The sequence below is a fragment of the Lagopus muta genome, chromosome 11, assembly GCF_023343835.1.
Source record: "Lagopus muta isolate bLagMut1 chromosome 11, bLagMut1 primary, whole genome shotgun sequence".
NCBI lineage: Eukaryota > Metazoa > Chordata > Aves > Galliformes > Phasianidae > Lagopus > Lagopus muta.
The window spans coordinates 6,505,734-6,522,545 of NC_064443.1; the positions used below are offsets into that span (position 1 = coordinate 6,505,734).

The 16,812-nt window shown below is 47.5% G+C and overlaps 1 protein-coding gene across 8 annotated transcripts in view; it reads right to left on the minus strand.

Moving 5' to 3' along the window:
• The window catches only part of WNK2 (WNK lysine deficient protein kinase 2), a 106,530-nt gene extending 92,633 nt beyond the window's left edge, over positions 1-13,897 (minus strand). For all 8 annotated transcript variants that reach the window (XM_048957154.1, XM_048957155.1, XM_048957151.1 and 5 more), the window contains exons 1-2: positions 13,677-13,897; positions 12,738-13,484 (exon numbers count right to left, since the gene is read on the minus strand). In XM_048957154.1, the coding sequence (XP_048813111.1) occupies positions 12,738-13,409 (672 nt within the window). In that variant the 5' untranslated portion in view covers positions 13,410-13,484; positions 13,677-13,897. The remainder of the gene's footprint in view (positions 1-12,737; positions 13,485-13,676) is intronic.
• Between the last annotated feature and the right edge of the window lie 2,915 nt (positions 13,898-16,812).

A 16,812-nucleotide genomic window follows, 5' to 3' on the forward strand; every position in this document is an offset into this window, starting at 1 on the left:
TGGCCAATGCTCACAAACAACTCAATGGTTGGAACACTGGAGTAAAACATAAGAACCTAAAGATGGATTCCCTTATGAAAAAAAAACACACAATGAAGAGTTCTTAAAAGTCATTTAGGCATGCTCTGCCTGCCAGAGGTACATTTCACATTCTGCACAACAATTACCGCAGTCACATGCTGCAATTTATTTTAAAAACCTGCCTACTTTAAAGGGTCTTTTAACAAAAATACTCCTTCTGAGATCTTATCTAATTGCTACTAAATGTAAAGAGGACATTGAGAATTCCAAAATCCTGTATTTATCTCATCTGGGCAAACTTTTTTTTTCTTCTCTTTATTAATATTATTGCATGCAACTCACATCCATCTCAGCTATAAAATGGGCAAAGATCAAGTGCCTAAACAGTAAATTGTTGCTATGAAGGCAAATAGCAACTCAACAGGTAGCAGAAAGGCTATTTAAATCAAATGAAAACAGCCGTTATTTAACGAATTCTCCTATCTATCAGTAGTATTGTTACTAGATGCATCACATTACCTACTCAGTAAGGCTTAACACTATAAAATGAAGACAAATCACTAGCATAATGTTCTGTAAAACAGAAAGCAAGAGTTACTGGATTGAAGAAGAAAAGAAAGCTAACATTGGAGCATATACTTTCACCTGAACATCTAGGATTAAGTAGAAGTCAATCAGCTGAAACGGTTATTGCAGATATGTTTATCTGGATATATATATTTAGGTATATATTTACACGTGTGAAAAGATGTACTTAGATATTTCTATTTATTTACAAGTACTCTGCTTTGCTACTGTGCTCTACATTGCACCGACTGCAGTTGTACTACAGCCCCATACCCTGCTGCTGTGCACCATGTATCATCGCTTTCATTATCTCTCTGATAAAAAATTGTTTGTTCACTTACATGGGTATTTTAATCTTGCAAGATAAGTATGATTCCGAAGTCCTGCTTTCATCACATCACTATCAGCACAGACAATTATTTTTAAATCAAGTTTGCATGGCAATCTTGGGCAAATGAAAAAAAAAAAAAGCCTGCTGCTCTAGGAATGCTCCTGCATTTCAGATACAGAGCATCATTAAAACAGCTTAAGTGCAAGGCTTGTTGCAATGCATGTATAAGCCATGGCTCAGCAGTTTTAAAATTCTGCTACTCATTTGGTTGGTGTATGAGCATTTTAAAAGGAGTATACAGCTATTTTTTCTTAATGAATCCATTAAAACAGGTGCACAGGCTTCATTAACAATTTTTCATCCTACTGTCTTAGACTTCTGAGATAATTAACATTTCAGCATGTTTAACATCTTCTAGACAAACCAGTCCTCCCATTTTTCCATTCACGCAATTAAACAGACTGCTTTGCCACAGTCTACAGTTGATGCCAACCTCTGTGCATGTATCCTGAGAAAAATACACACACAACTGCACTGAGGTGAAGGAAAAATCGACTTTTTCAGAACTGATGCAATAGCAACAAGCGGGTTTCACTTCATTCACCCAGGCTGGGTGTTACTTTAGAACAGATGAGAAGCATTCCATCGCATCCACCACATGAACTGCAAAATACTCCATCTTTGTGATGCTGTAAATAACGCACGCATTCACAGAATGACACAGATCAGAGCGCAGCAATGAGCTGGATGCTCCAAGGCAGGGCTTCCCAAACGCCAACCCAGCAGCAGCACCGCGGGATTCAGCACTGCCACCCTCCTCATCCTCATCCACAGCCACCCCAGGGCAGTGAGGGAACCGCCAGTGACACAGGGCCTAACAACATGACATTCCGTGCTCAGGAAAATGGATATAAAAGGCAAAGAAATTCTTCTGCTGCTCCCAGTAAAGGAAAAACTGAGAAAAAAGCATGACCCCAGTAGCTGTCAAATCCCCTGACAAGCACATTTATAAGTAACCCAACTGCAAGAAGCAGCTTCACTGGGAGCCTGCATCTTATTAGGAGCCAAGGACTCCAAGATGACTCCGTCAGCCCACAGAAACCCATTTCCAAGTATAAGCTCTATGTCTCTTAAGGTACAAAAGTCACCACTCATTGGAAATTACAGAGTTCTCTCTTCCTACCCACATACATTAGAGTACTGGAAATGTTTTAATGGCTTTTTCTGCCTTTCGCTAACAGATACCTCAGCTTCAGCTCTAAAAAATACAGAGATAATACAACGAAGAAGGAAGTACAACAAGGACAACAAACACTTCAGTATAAATAGAATACATGCTGCGTCAGTTTTGTGATTTCTTTTTCCTTTAAAAACCCAACCAACCAAACACGCACATCACATGTACCGTCAAATTAATTGCAACATCTGAATTAGTGGAGCTGCAATTATCACTCTCTGCTGATCAGCTGCTAGCAGCGCACAAGAGGTTATGAAATGCCTTCTCACTTCTTCATATTGGTTTCTACTCCATTTTCCATCGCCCCTCTGCAAACTCTGATATTACTTTCAGCCTGAACTATCACATCATGCTGGTTAAAATGGCAGTGAGTGCCCCCTGAAGCCCCACAGTGCAAACCCCTGCCCCTCAGGCTGCATTGGGACAGCAGGTCTCAGCTGAAGCCCTCAGTGAGAAGGCAACTGACTGCACTGAGCTGCTGCTGATTTACGGGCTCATTGCTGCACACAGAAGCTGTCCAGGAAAATGCTTTGAGGAGATTGCTAGTTATAATAGACAGCACTTTAAGGGATTAATCAAGGAAGATGATTTCATGGGACAAATGGCCAGGTGCACTCGCATACACCCTGCAGTGCAGGAGGTGCTGCAGACCGGATCCTGCCACTAACTTTTTGTGTTTGAAGTATGGGCAGAAATACAGCAAAAGGGAGAAACGAGAGGGAAGATGACTTAAATTCGTATTTAAAAAAAGAAAACAAACAAAACAAAACAAAAAAAAAAAAAAAAAAAAAAAAAAAAACAACGCTGGAAAGTTTTCATGAAGCACCATCCATTTTTAATGAATCCTCCCTAATGGCGCAGAGAGGAACCCAGGTACCAGCTGATGAGTCAGCCTGTAATCAGCTGCAACAAAGCCAGATCAGCACCAGTCACACCTCTCACACGGATTATCCGGGATTTAACAGCCACACCGATCTCATTTTCAGGTCCCAGGTCAGGAAGTTGAGTACTTTGTTACGCCCTCTTCCTACGAAGCTCGTCTCCCAGCCACAGAGCCTGCAGTTTCAACGATCCTCCCAAGACGAAAGACTCGTTCCCCACCTGGGCTGCACTGCAGAGCAGTACTTTTTATATACATCGAGCCCTCGCTCAGCAACAACACAAAAACAAAGAAAGATAAACGAGGACAGAAAAGTGTTTGTGTGCCAGAATTCGATAAACATCCCCAGTCCCCTTCTTTGCAGCGGTTACTTCCGAATGCAAACAGACTCCATTGTTTACCAAGTATCTCATTTCAGGCACAGGAGATCACTGCCACAAAACAAAGCTATGTAGAGGGAGGTTGTTCTTTGAAGCCCACATGCCGGTGTACAAGAGCCTGTTTTGAAGGAGTGGAAGAACACCTGAGAGAGAGCTCTAAAAGAAATACACACTCTAATAAACAAAGCTTTGTACTTCACACCGGGAGGCAGAATTGCCTGTTTCCAATAGTTTTGTAGCCTCAGCAGTTACAAACTTGTAGCACTGGCTCTATTTAAGCAAGTAAGCAGGTATACATTTCAGACAGCAGATAAATGTTGTTAAATACTCGCTGTTTCTCATGGCTAGTGCAGCTGGGATTATTTATTGCCACCTTCCCCCCAGCACAGGGAGCCTTCCCTGGGAACTGCCTGGTGGCTTTGCTGTATGGCTCCTGGTTGGGGTACAGACATGGGCAGAGCACTCTAGGCTGCAGGTGGAGGAATTCAAGTGGCACAGCAGTGAAAGAAATCCCACAAAACGTTCATCATTTATTTATTTCCACCCACTAACACACAACCACAGGTATCACTGCAGGTCTTTTTCCCATTTTTTCTGTGGTTTGAAAAGGGGGATTAATCCCCTTCCGCATACAAGGACACACTGCGTTGTCTTTAGCATAGAGGAAGCCACAGGGTGCCTTCATAGGAGTATCTTGTGTCAGGTAGGAATCTATCCCAGTTGGCTCCATTTAACATGAGACTATAAAAACAAGGCATAAAATTGACCCGAGGCCAAGTAGGCTCTTCTGAAATCATTGCTGCTCCACCACCCAGCCTGGCAGCTGCCAAGGAACTGAAAGCAGCATGCTTTTCCTTAAGACTGAAGGATGATGGACTCAGCTGCAGGCTCCCCTCCTGCAGGGCAGGAGACTTGCCCAGCTCAGAGAGGTGAAACCGACTGCAAACATGGAGGCCTTCTGGCAGGCCTCACCCCACAGCAAAGGGCCCAGGCTGTGGTGGAGGATCCGCTGCTGTGAGGCACAGCCTCCAGGCCCAAAAATGCAGGCTCCAAAGTGAGATTTCTATTTAAAGGCAAAGTGATCTTAGCTACTTGACACCAATGGGCTCAGCAGCGACTGGCAGCCAGGGCAATTTATAGCTCCAGCTCGCTTTAGTCCAGTTCAAGGGTCACTGCATCTGAGGATGTGCAGATTGACAGCAGAAGCTTTACCCCTAAAATAAAAAAGGCAAGGAAGTTATAGAAAATCTCTTTGTCTCCTACAGCAGTCACCAAGAGAACTTTAAATAAATGCAAAATATCTCAGTGTCTCCTGATGTTTGTCCCCCTCCCTGTCCTGGTTCTCCATGCTGCAAGTCACACAATCACAGAATGGCCAGGGTTGGAAGGGACCTCAAGAATCATGAATCTCCAACCCCCCTGTCACAGGCAGGGCCACCAATCTCCAAATTTAATACAAGACCAGGCTGCCCAGGGCCCCATCCAGTCTGGCCTTGAACACCTGGAGGGAGGGTGCATCCACAGCCTCTCTGGGCAGCTGTTCCAGCACCTCACTGCTCTCTCTGTACAGAACTTCCCCCTGACATCCAACCTAAATCTTTCCTCCCTCAACTTAAAACCATTTCCCCTTGTTCTGCAGTTATCAACCCTTTCAAAGGGTTGATCCCCCTCCTGTTTGTAGGCTCCCTTTAGGAGTATACAGGCTTTGGTCAGGCTGACCTGCCACAAGTACTATTTGAACTCATTAAGGCCAACAAAAATTGGGATAAGTTAGTACAACTCACACAAGAAGCTGAAGAACAGCAGGGCTGATGCTACAACCCCAGCAGCATGTGCCAAAACAACACAAAGGAGAAACCTGGCCAGGGGGATGACAGATGGGCTGTGAGGGACCTTTCTAGCTCATTCTTATCAATTCATTTTACTTAATACACAGCCACCTGTGTGAAGCAACAGGGTATTCCCTTTACTTCCACTAATTTCTATACATAGATGAACACAAAGTTCATCCCAAACCACCTGTGTTTTTACAATCACACTGTTGCCATAGGACAACACATTCTCATCCTCCATTAGTTAGCTGAAGGCAATATAAGTCTCCTATGGCAACTGAGAGAAAAGCAAGTCTTTTGTTGCTAATAAAGCCACAGTTGTACTAACATCCAAAGCAAGTTTAGTACTAAATAGAAACAAGTCAAAATCCACATAAACATGGCAATTTCCCTCAGTTAATCAGTAAAACTGAGAATAATGCCAATGTACTGAGCCAGTTTTACAGGAACTAGATATCAAGCATTTCAGCAAAGAGCTGTGCTGGTCTGCAGCAATTGGATACATCTGGAAATGCGATTTCCCCCTCCCTCCTGCACTCTTTCTATTTTAATAGACAAAATTGATTCTGCTCAGTCAACCACCAACAGCTGTATTAGCTCCAGCAAGTACAACGGGTCACCCTAAATGTTCCTTTAACTGAAAAAATCCAGACAGCCTCAGGAAAAACAACATTTGAAAGCTGCTTATTGTACAAAAATCTGGAATAAACACCATAATTTTAATTCTTGAACCACACAGCAGAGAGAAAAAAACCCATTCTAGAAGCAGACTCTGGCAATCTTTTATACTTCAGTACATAGAATTCAGTTCTCAACACATGAAGTGGCCAATTGCCATGTTTTAATACCATTATTTGATAGATATTCTCAATTATTAACCTTCCCCACCTGTTTGGTCTTTTAAAAAAAGCTTTAAACAGTCAAAGCAAACTGACTGGTATTTGGGCAACATCTGCAGGGACTGCAATACCACTGGGCTGTTCAGAACCACAGATTATTAAGGTCCATACTTGGCTAAACAGTTAATGGAAAAAAAGACAGTTGCCCCAAAACGTGAACAGAACTGGGAATAGTCAGCTATCATCCATGCAGATGCAAACACAACTGCCCTGGATTAAGATGAAATAAAAAGCCTTCTGAATAGTTTTCTGGAGTGCTGGGCTAAAAAAGGCCTTTGAGCACCTCAGAAAGAATTGGTAGCTTTAGTATTTTCTATTTACAGCTTCCCTTCTCAAAAAAAAAAAAAAAAAAGCATTAAAATAACCCTCAGAACAGAGACTAGTATGCAACAGAAAAATGCATATTTTTTAGGTGGGGAAGGGGATTAGCTGACTTTCTTAGAAGCTATGATTCAGCACTGTTTCAAGTTTGCTTACCTCACCAAAAACAGCAGTGATTTCAAATCAACTTGACTAAAGTATGCTGAGTGACTTTTTAATAACATCAAAGACTACCTAAAGTGTTTTCATTTTCTTTGAAGAAATTTGGAATGGAGATCAGATTGAGTTTACAAGAAGAGGCCAAAGGAAAAAAAAGCAAATGTTACTTGAGCCCATATTGGCCTGTTTTCCTCAGAGTTCATGAACAGTGTTTTGTGTCCCTCTGTGGCAAACAAGTGAAGAGCAGATGACATTAGTCTTATGTTACTTCTTCCTTAGTAGTTTGACATATATTCCTATGCCATAGCACTTCAGTTTACCCATTAGTCCCATGGCATGCATAATAACTAGTACGTAATATAGTAGTTATGTATTAACACAGCACAGCCAAATTATTTTCCAGGAAATCTCTTAATAAAATTGGATTGAGTAGACTGCAACATGTGATATGAATTAAAATGCATGTGCTGTTACATGGAAGATTCTGGAGTACAAGGGAACAAGTTTCATCAGCTCCATGACTGCGCTTACTCGGAATAACACTGCAGCTATGATGGGTTATGCAAGATGTGGCATAGTTGGTAGAGGGCTGTAGAAACATTTTTAGAACGCAATACTGGGATTTTGTGAACTGAAACCCAGGTAAGTCCTTTCCAGTCTAAAATGGAGCTTCCAAAAAACAATTTTTGAGTAGAATTGTGCCTTTTTTTCCCTTTCAGCAGCTGAGCACAATGGGTATCACACCCAACTTAGCTGTGCATGTTTGGAGAAAGCCATGTTGGTATTAGCAAACAGAACAGTCACTCTAGAGAGGTTCTGGTAGAAATCTATTGGAAACTGATTTACATGTCAGTCTAAGCTAATCAATCTTAATAAAGGATTAGGACTTGGTTCCTCCATTTCAGTGACTGATAAGTGGTAAGATGAGAAATCTACAGTGAGGAACCGCCTTCATTTCACAACTCCATGGAAAAACAAAAAACAACAACAAAATACTGGTTTCCCTCCTCCTGCCAAGCTAGGTTTCAGGCATGCTGAAATCAAGTCCCATCAGAACAGCATCCTTGTCTTCCAGTAGGCCAACATCACTTCAGGGAAAGGATGCATTTCCAGATGTAACTTCAATTCCACATGTACAAACTTAAGCAATTGGAAAACCTGTTCTGCTACTGCATGACTGCTTCAGATATTCTCCAAGCATTACTTGCATAAATCACTCCTATTCCAGAGCAATGAAGATGTCTCTTCCAACAGCAGTGCCAAGCCCCATACATCTCACACAATGCATTTGGCTGCACTCTTACACACCCACAGGCTGTTTGGGTATCATCAGCACTTACCCTGGCCTGAAAGCACCACTGGTATGGTGTGTACACACGATATACGTGTGTATAAGCCTGCCACAGACCCCACTGAAGCTGTAGGTTGGTATCCTGCTGCTCATAGCAAACAGCTGCGAAATGGCAAGTCTAGAAACAGACCTTCTTCCAATCCAACAGCTCTTGTCAACACCTACCCTAAAGCCATCCCTCCAGCTGGGCTCCTGGGATGCAGATCCATCCACACCTCCACCACAGCCCCTTCACACCCAGCGATCCACCCTCCCAACCCCTACCACACCTCTGATACCGCAGAGCATGGAGAAGCCCTGGCAGCAACAGAAGCTCAGCTGCTGCTGCCATCCTTCTTTTAGCACATCACCATCAGCACTGCTGAGCTCTCTCTTCAGCCCTCTGTCACGCTCTAACCGCAAAGCAAAGCAACCAGACCACAAAAGCAAGCATGTTATACACACGTGAATCACATTGTGTACCAACTGCAAGCATTAAGATGACAGCATCCAAAAACCAGTTTCCTCCCCCCAAATCAGCTGCAGACAAGAGATGGACCAAAGGGACCTGAAATATCCTTTACACCAAAACCCGATTTTATTCACAGGCTTCTCCTCTTACTGCAACAGGACCACACACATTTAGAGAGAACAGCTTAAACAGGACTATGGGAGCATACAGCCAACCTTTAGGGAAAACACACTCAAAAAGCAGAGGAAAGGAGTCTCATTTCATTCAAAGGAATGAATCTGAAGCCTGGCCCAACATATTTCCTATTTCATATAGTGAATTTGAGAAGCAGTCTATTAATAGTTCACTACCATGTTCCTATTCCTGCTTCTCTGTATCATGGAGACAGCTCTACTAACAAACACCAGTAATGCAGACACGTTTTCATATTGTTGCCATGAAGCAGAGCTAAACCAGTTGTTTAAGCTTAAACAGCAGCATCTTAAAAACTGACTTGGGAGAGACAAAACTGGTCTTGGAGATAACTTAATGAGCTCATAGTAATACCAGATTCAAGCTTGCAGAGGAGTTCTCCCTCCTTTCTTCTTCTTTTTTCTAAATCATTCTGTTCATTTACACTACAAAGTTCACCCAGCCAATAAATTAACAGCCCAGATAGTAACAATCTGCTCTTCTGACATCAGACAAATGCTGTCAGCCAACAAGGACATCATAAAAGACAGAACTACCACACCAGTGACAATCAGCAGAATACTGCTTTACCCATACAGAAATTTCATGAATACTTAAGGGGTGGCAATATATAATATATATACATATATACACATATAATCTCCCTGCCATGCCTGTTTGTGTTTGGCCATTTCAGCACCCTGTGTTCGGTAGCTCTGCACAATCAGCTATTTTTAGCACCCCAATTTCTAACTTCATGTGGAGATGGAGAAAGCGCTCGCACAGAGCACCTCAGTAATCAGCACTGAAGAAGGAACCAAGACAAAATGAGATCTTTGCATTTCAGATAGCACTGTGTGAGACTGTTCCGCAGCTTCCCCATGCGCTCCCAAAGGAGAGCAGGATGGGGATGTTGGAAGCCATTCATTTAACTAGAAAAGCACATTTGGCTTGCCAGCAGCAGGTTGGCAAAGGCCTGCAGTCCTTATTCATGACCTAACATTTTACTTAGGAGTACAACACTTGAAATACTGTTACCGATGCCTCACCACAGAGCAATTGTATGACACCAATTAAAATTAATTATAGCTGTTGACAACCTTAGAATGCAAATCCTTCCAAACTGCAAGGCACAGTAATCCCATTCCAATAGTTCAGTTTCAAGAAGGAACAATACACTTATTTTCTCACTAGAATCTGACTAAAGCTTTCATGTCTTCGCAGACAGGTCTAAAACCCAGATTGCACTTGGTTATCACTTGAATCCTGCTGTAATCCTAGCCACGATTTTGCTTCTGAACCCTAAAACCATCTTTTCCCTGAAATAAAAAGCACTGAACAGGACTGGCTTGCAAAGGTCTTGGTACAGATGGACAAAAAGAGGCAGGCACCAGGCAGCAGTACCAGTGGGCTGAAAGAGCTGCTGAGCCAGGGCAGGGGACTAATGCCTGCGCAGGACCTCAACTGCTCACTTTTAGAGTCTGAGAGTTAAAAACAAGAGGCACACGTGCACCTGCAGGAGAAAGACAAAGAACAACACAATGCAGTTTCCCTACAAAAAGGTCCTCCAATTGTGTGAGTCTGTAAAGGACGTCATTTTGTCTTCAGCAGCTCAGCAGTCATGGCTTCCTTCAGCCTACTGCTAAGTATATCTGAGCATAGCATTCCTACAGACAGAATCACAACAAAACAGTGCAGCATACACAAGAGCATCCTGAAGACTGTGACTGAAGCCATTCCTTCACAGCACTCTGATGCACACAGTAAGAATCCCCAGCTGAAACAAGTGCTGTACAAGTTAAAAGGCTCCAGACAACACAGAGCAACACACCTACTGACTGCCTCCTCCTTCCAATTAACCCTGAGGCAAAGGCCTCACATGCCAATGGCAGATTCATGTCATCCAGCTGCACATTCTCACTGCAGACCACAATTCACACCCCCCTTCCCCCCCCCATACACTGCACAGCCTCTGGCATCACCTGCACACCTGAGAAACCTCCATCTTTAAAGAGACACTGCAGCTGTAACACTTCAGGTGATTGGCACTCATTTCTCTTAAGTACCTTAACAATAAAGATTGTTCCTGCAGTCAGAGGCCTAAATCAAGCTCTGCACTGCATTTGGACTACCCAGTAGTAAGACCTGGCTTACGCTGAAGCACAGGCTGTAACTGAAACAGGTGGGCACTGTGGAATTACTACAGCTGATTTCTCTACAAGCAGTGGGCTCAGGAACTCCTGAACAAGCATAACGAGGAACATGAAAAACAATCACCAGTCAAACCTCACACTTCACTGCAAACTTCCCAGCCTCCACCTTCGGTTAAAATGACCCAAACAGTGGATGTCAATAAAATGGGCTCTCCAATGTACCAGGCAGTCCTCTGTAGCCGAAGTTATTCTGTTATGAAAAATATGTTGGAAAATCTCTAATCTAATTCCCCTACTGAGGATACTGAGAAAACCTGGCAGCAAAATGAATTCCTGCTCTGTGTGATGGCTCTGTTATGACAGAGCTCGCATGCACCGGTCGGAGCAGACAGCTCAGCAGCCCCAGCCCTCTTCTGCACACACACACATTCCCCCAGAGGGGATCTGAATTACTGCCCTAAATGAATTACAGGAGTAAAAGCCTCTCATCAGGGCTCAGTCCCCAGCAGCAGCCAGAGATGAGGGCCTCTCAGCCCCTCTCCCAACACCACAGATGCTGAGCTCTCCCTTCAATCCTTTCGGCAATCCTAGAGCCTCCCCACCCGGACCGCCAGCCCCCAATGATGGGAGTTGAAATCGGACTGAACCCCTCCTCCACATCGTGGCCATGATGTGCCAGGCCTCCTCACACCTCACAGCTCTGCCTAATGACAGCCAACGATGGCAAAAGCTGAGGAGTGCTGCCTGTGCTTCCTAGCAGGGAGCAGCACTGCAGTGAATCACAACCATATTGTTACAAGCAAGCCATTGGGGAATAGGGATGAGGAGGCAGCACATCCATCTCTGCCCATCCCATCAGGCTGGTGGTAATTTACAAAGAGTTTGTGCCAGCCCTAATAAAACAGACAGCTCAAGCTGAGTGCATCACAGTATTCACGTGTGAATAAGTGTGGTGTACCACAGTATTTATGTGCTGCTCACACTCTCCCATGGCCTATAACACTGCCACACAGCAGGAAGCTCAGGACCAAGAGGGTCCAGGGTCAGAACCAGGAGTCAAACAGCCTGATTCCCACCCAAATCATGGGGTGGAACTCTGAGTAATAAGTCAAGGGAAAAATAAAATTAAAAAAAACATATAGATTACATGTTTTCCTAAAGTCCTATTTGAATGGATGTTAATGGAAGTAAGGTAAGGAAAAGGCCCTAGAAGATTCGCAAAAGAAATAATATCCTGCTTTATATATATTCTCACTTCAGTGAACATAGCAGAAACATAAATCCAGAAGGGAGAACATACATGCACTACAAAATAAGTATTTAAAAACCACATCCTAGAACAGCACAAGGCACTACCTGCATCTTCTCAACTTTACCAGGTGACTTCACTACAAAGAACCAGAACCCAAAGCAGAGCTGCTATTTTTAGCCTTAGTTTTAGATGTATCAGAGCACAAAGCTGAACTGCAATACGGGCTCAGGGCACCTAACAGAAGACACAGCCTGAGACTCACAACACAAACCACCAGTGTCAGGAGAGATGAAAGGGCAAGGAAGGGCTGAGAGAGACAGAACAGCATCTCACACCCATATTCGCTGGGAAAGGACAGCGTGCTTCTGCAAATGCACTGCAGTCAGCGTACACAGCGAGCGCTTCCAGCCCAGACCCGCTGCCAAACGCAGCTCTGCCTCGGCACTGGGCTGCGGGGCCGGGGCTCGGCTCAGCTCCCCGCAGCCTCCGAGAGCCGTACGGCCCCGCGGGCAGTGCGGGGCGGAGGGAGTTAATGCGAGGAGGAGTGCGCATAAGGTGGTGGGTGCGGAGCCAATGAGGGCACTGCGCTATAGTTAGACGCTGGGTACCGAGCGGTGGGGGCTATAAAGGCTGCTCGGAGCCGAGCTGCCGGGGGTGACACCGGCACGCTGCCCTTAGCGCCGGGGCTTACGAAGCAAAAAAACCCGAAACCGTACGGGAGGGTGAGCTTACCTGAAGTTCACACCAAGCGACTTCCACCCACGTCTCCGTGTCCAGTCCCTTATAGACCGTTTTGAAGGATCCCCTCCCGAGTTCAATATCAAACTTGAGGAACCTGCCATCCAGCGAGGTGGCGACCGCTTTCATGTCAGCCTCCTCCTCAGGCTCCTCTTTCTTGGTTTTGCCCTGCTCCCTGGCCGCGTCCGACGCCTCCTTCCTCTCCGCATCCTTGCCGGCCTCCTTCTGCTCCTCGGGCCCCGCCGCACCGCCGGGTGCCGGCCCCGCCCGCAGCGGCCCCGGGGGCTCGGCCTCCAGGCACACCTTCTCAGCCGCCCCGTGCCCTGCCTTCGCCCTCTCCGCGATTATCCTCCTGGTTTTGGGGAGCAAGATGATTTTCCTCTGATGCTCCGACTCGGGAAGGTCGAACGCGGGCTCCTCCTGGTCCGAGTCCACCACGCTCCGCCGCAGGAACCGCTGATGGACCATTTTGGGGTCCCTGGAGCACGGCGCTCGGGGCGGCGGCGCGGGCGCTCCCGGCCCCGCAGCGGCGGCCGCTCCGCTCCCGCCGGGCCCATCCACGTTCACGCCGCCGTCCGCAGCCGGGGGAGCGCCGGGCCCGGCAGCGCCCGGGATCCCGCCGCCTCCCCGCCGAGATGCCGCTCCGGCATCGCTCCCGCTTTCCATCGGCTCTGAGGTCTCGGCGCCCGGCCTGGGGAAGTCACCGCGCTCCGTGCCCGCGCCGGGCCGCCCCGGGGCCACCTGCGGGGGGAAGGCAGAACGCAGCGCCCTGACGCACCGCCTCGGGCCCCGGCCCGGCAGTCCGCCCCCCTCCCGGAGCCACCTCGGGACCGGCTGCCGCCCCGCCCGCCCCCAACCCCCCGGCGAGGAGCCGAGAGCGGCGGGGGCAGGTGCACCTGCGGGCACAAAGGCGCGGCGGAGCCGCTTACTTACGTGCGGAGCGGGGGGCCGCCGTCCTCAGCGCCATGGACGGGGATGGGAAGAGGGGCGGGCACCGCCGCGTGTGCGCGTCGCCGTGCGCGGTGCGCGAGTGTGAGTGTGAGTGTGTGTGCGCGTTGCGTGTGCGGGGAGCGCGATGCCGGAGCGCGATGCCGGAGCCCCGCGGCCCGCCCCGCGCCGCAGCGCTCCCTGCCCGCAGTGCCGCCCCCGCTGCTCAGCCCTGCGGCAGCCCCCGCCGCGCCCCCATGGGCGATGGGCGCCGGCCGCCCCCCGCCCGCCCCGGCCCCGCTCCTCCGCCCCCACCCCGCGCCGCCGCCGCGCTTTTGTCAATGAGAAGCGCTCCGCGGCGAGCGCCCCATTTAACGCACCGGCGCTCGCGGGCCGCCAATGAGGCGGCGGAGGGCGGACCCCCCCGGCACGGCCCGCCCCCGGCCGCGAACAATGGGAGGGCCCCGGCCGGCCGCCACCGCGCCCCGCTGCGCAGCGCCCTCCGCCGCCGTGCGGGGCGGCAGCGGGGTGGCGGGGCGAGCGATCCCAGCGATGCTGCGGTGGCACCGCGGAGCGGCCTCGGCCGGGGGAGCCCCGACGCCGTGTGCGTGCACAGGTGACTGCGGCGAGCGGTCGCTACGGCAGGTGCCGCGAACCCAGCCCCCTTCGTGCTCGTCATTTTTCATAATCGATGAAACGACGAGCATAACTCATTCATAGTGTTTGATAATTCACTGCGGCACCTCTGTCGGAGCTGCGGGTCTGAGCGCGCCGCCCGCCACATGGATCGGGATTTTCCTTTGTTTGCTTCTTCTCTCCATTCCCGGCGGCCGACACTGCGCTGTACGAGCGGAGAGCGGCCCTGAACCGGACGGGGGACCCCGAGCTGCCGCCCGGGGCCGGGCCGGGACGCACACGCGGGGCTGTGCCTACCGCAGAGGGACGGGGCTGCGCGGTGCATCCACAGGAGGATCCTGCACCCCGCCCTTCACAGCCCTCTGTCGTAGGCGTGAAGTTCCAACAAACAAACTCAATATGGTTTGGTAATTAGGATTTAATTAAATAAATCTGAGAATTTATTGTTCATTATTACCTGAGATTTCTGAGTGCGAAGAAGGTGTCTGCCAAGCAATCATAATCAGTTTTTTTCTTTTAATTATTCATTTTTTGATGGGACCATTGAAAAAACGCCAACTTCACAATAAGAAAGCAGGTGTTTCTTTTAATTGAAGCTCTGCTGTTTATTGTGAAGACGTGGCTGGTGAATAATAACTCGGTGTTTTGAAACATTCCATCTTTCAGTGGTTTGCTTTTTGAAGCATTCCCATACGATGCAGTGTTTGCAGGACGTGCAGTCGGGGCACAAAGCACAGCTCTGTGAGCACACACAGCGTGAGGCTATAAAGGCACTGCTGGCAGTGCTGCCCTAACTGCCCAAACAGGAGTCCTGTAAGCAGAACACAGGAGGAAGGCACCAAGAGGCAGGCAAGGAAGGGTAAATGCCCTGAATCTTCCTTCAGTCCCAGGAGAGAATGGAATGGCTCTGACTTAGGGCCCTGCTATGCTGGGGCTCCAGAAAGAAGAGTGCAGGTGAGGACTGGTGCTCCCCTCATTGCCATGGCCCCACAGGTGGAGGTCTTGCCAGTGGCAGCACCATGATCTGTTCCGACCGCTGCTGGAACGCACCACCCGCCCCTCACTGTGCCAGCATCCACTGTTTGGTCTCCATAAATGCTCAGTAAGCACTGATGAATGTTAGTGGGTGTCATCTTTTTCCACATGGAGGAATTCAGTTCCACCCCTTTGCTTCATACACACTTCGTGTCAGACATCATTCTATCAGACCACTCCTCTGCTGCTACCTGTCACATGGCAACAAAATGTCACAGGATATTGGTGGGAAGGTTCAGCCTCTAGTGCCATACCACCATCATCATAAAATAGGAGGCGTTACTTTCAGAGCAGCCATCATGGATAGGTAGGTAGATAAATAGATAGATAGATAAATAGGTTGGTTGATTGATTGATCGATAGCTATTTGTTAGTTTGCAGTAAGAAAGTTTAGCCCAGTTCCCCATGCTAACAGCTTGACCTCCCGGTGCTTGGATACTGAGAAATTTTGTGTCTGTCTAAAATACATGTTGGCAGTGGACTGTGGAAACATATATATAGGCCTTCGGATTTCTACTAACTTGTTTTCTTTCTAATTTATTACTTGATTGAAAGTGGGTCACGTACTTACGGAAAGCCACTTCCAATTGTATGGAGGCTGTGCTCTTTCTGCTGCATGTATGCGACCAGCCCCAATGCCATGTTGCACAAGGCTTGTGTTTTCTTTAAAAGGATAATAATTTAAAGACCCACTTTCACAATATAGCCTCAGTTAGGTCATTTCTGTTCTGTTCTGGCTATTTGTTTATAGATGCAATAGTTCAAGTCATCAGGTTAGTACAAACGTTTACTGCAGACATATTAAAAAGGGTCTCTGTGCAGTGAAATCGTGGATGCTGTGGCAAACTCAGCTGGCAGGAAGAGCAGAGCAGGCAGCAGCAGTGGGGAAATGGCATCACCTGAATCCAACGTGCAGAAATGCCTCCATTTGTCTTTTCCAGTGACACAGGAACCATTTATCGTTGTAACATGCATCCCCATGCCATGTCCTGAAGGTGAGGTTCCCTTTCCAGGCAGGCATGTTATCACCTCCCCCACCAAAATCTGACCCAGGATCATTAACAGTTGTTCAAAGATTGCTGTGTTAATTCAGAAGTTTGTATTCAATTATTTATCTGCTTTTTTTTTGCCAGGAAATGATGGCGTTGAGCCTACAATAAACGCAAATGGGCTGCCCAATTAATTTCCAGATAATTCTGTGTGACCACGAGGATTGCAGGAGCTCAGATAGCACAGTGGTGTTTCTTAAACCTCTCTCCCCTTACTTGTGCCACTTGCTGTTATGATCCCTGCCATACTTTAAAAACACAATTGATGGATAGACCTAAATAAGGTGTAGAGGCAGGTAAGGAACGGAGCAGAACAGGCAGAAATAGCAAGCATGCAACAAACATGCCAGCAAATAGGCTTGTTTTACAAACAAGAACAAGGAGCAATGGCAGGTCTTGAGGCCACAGGGGCTCGTAGCCAC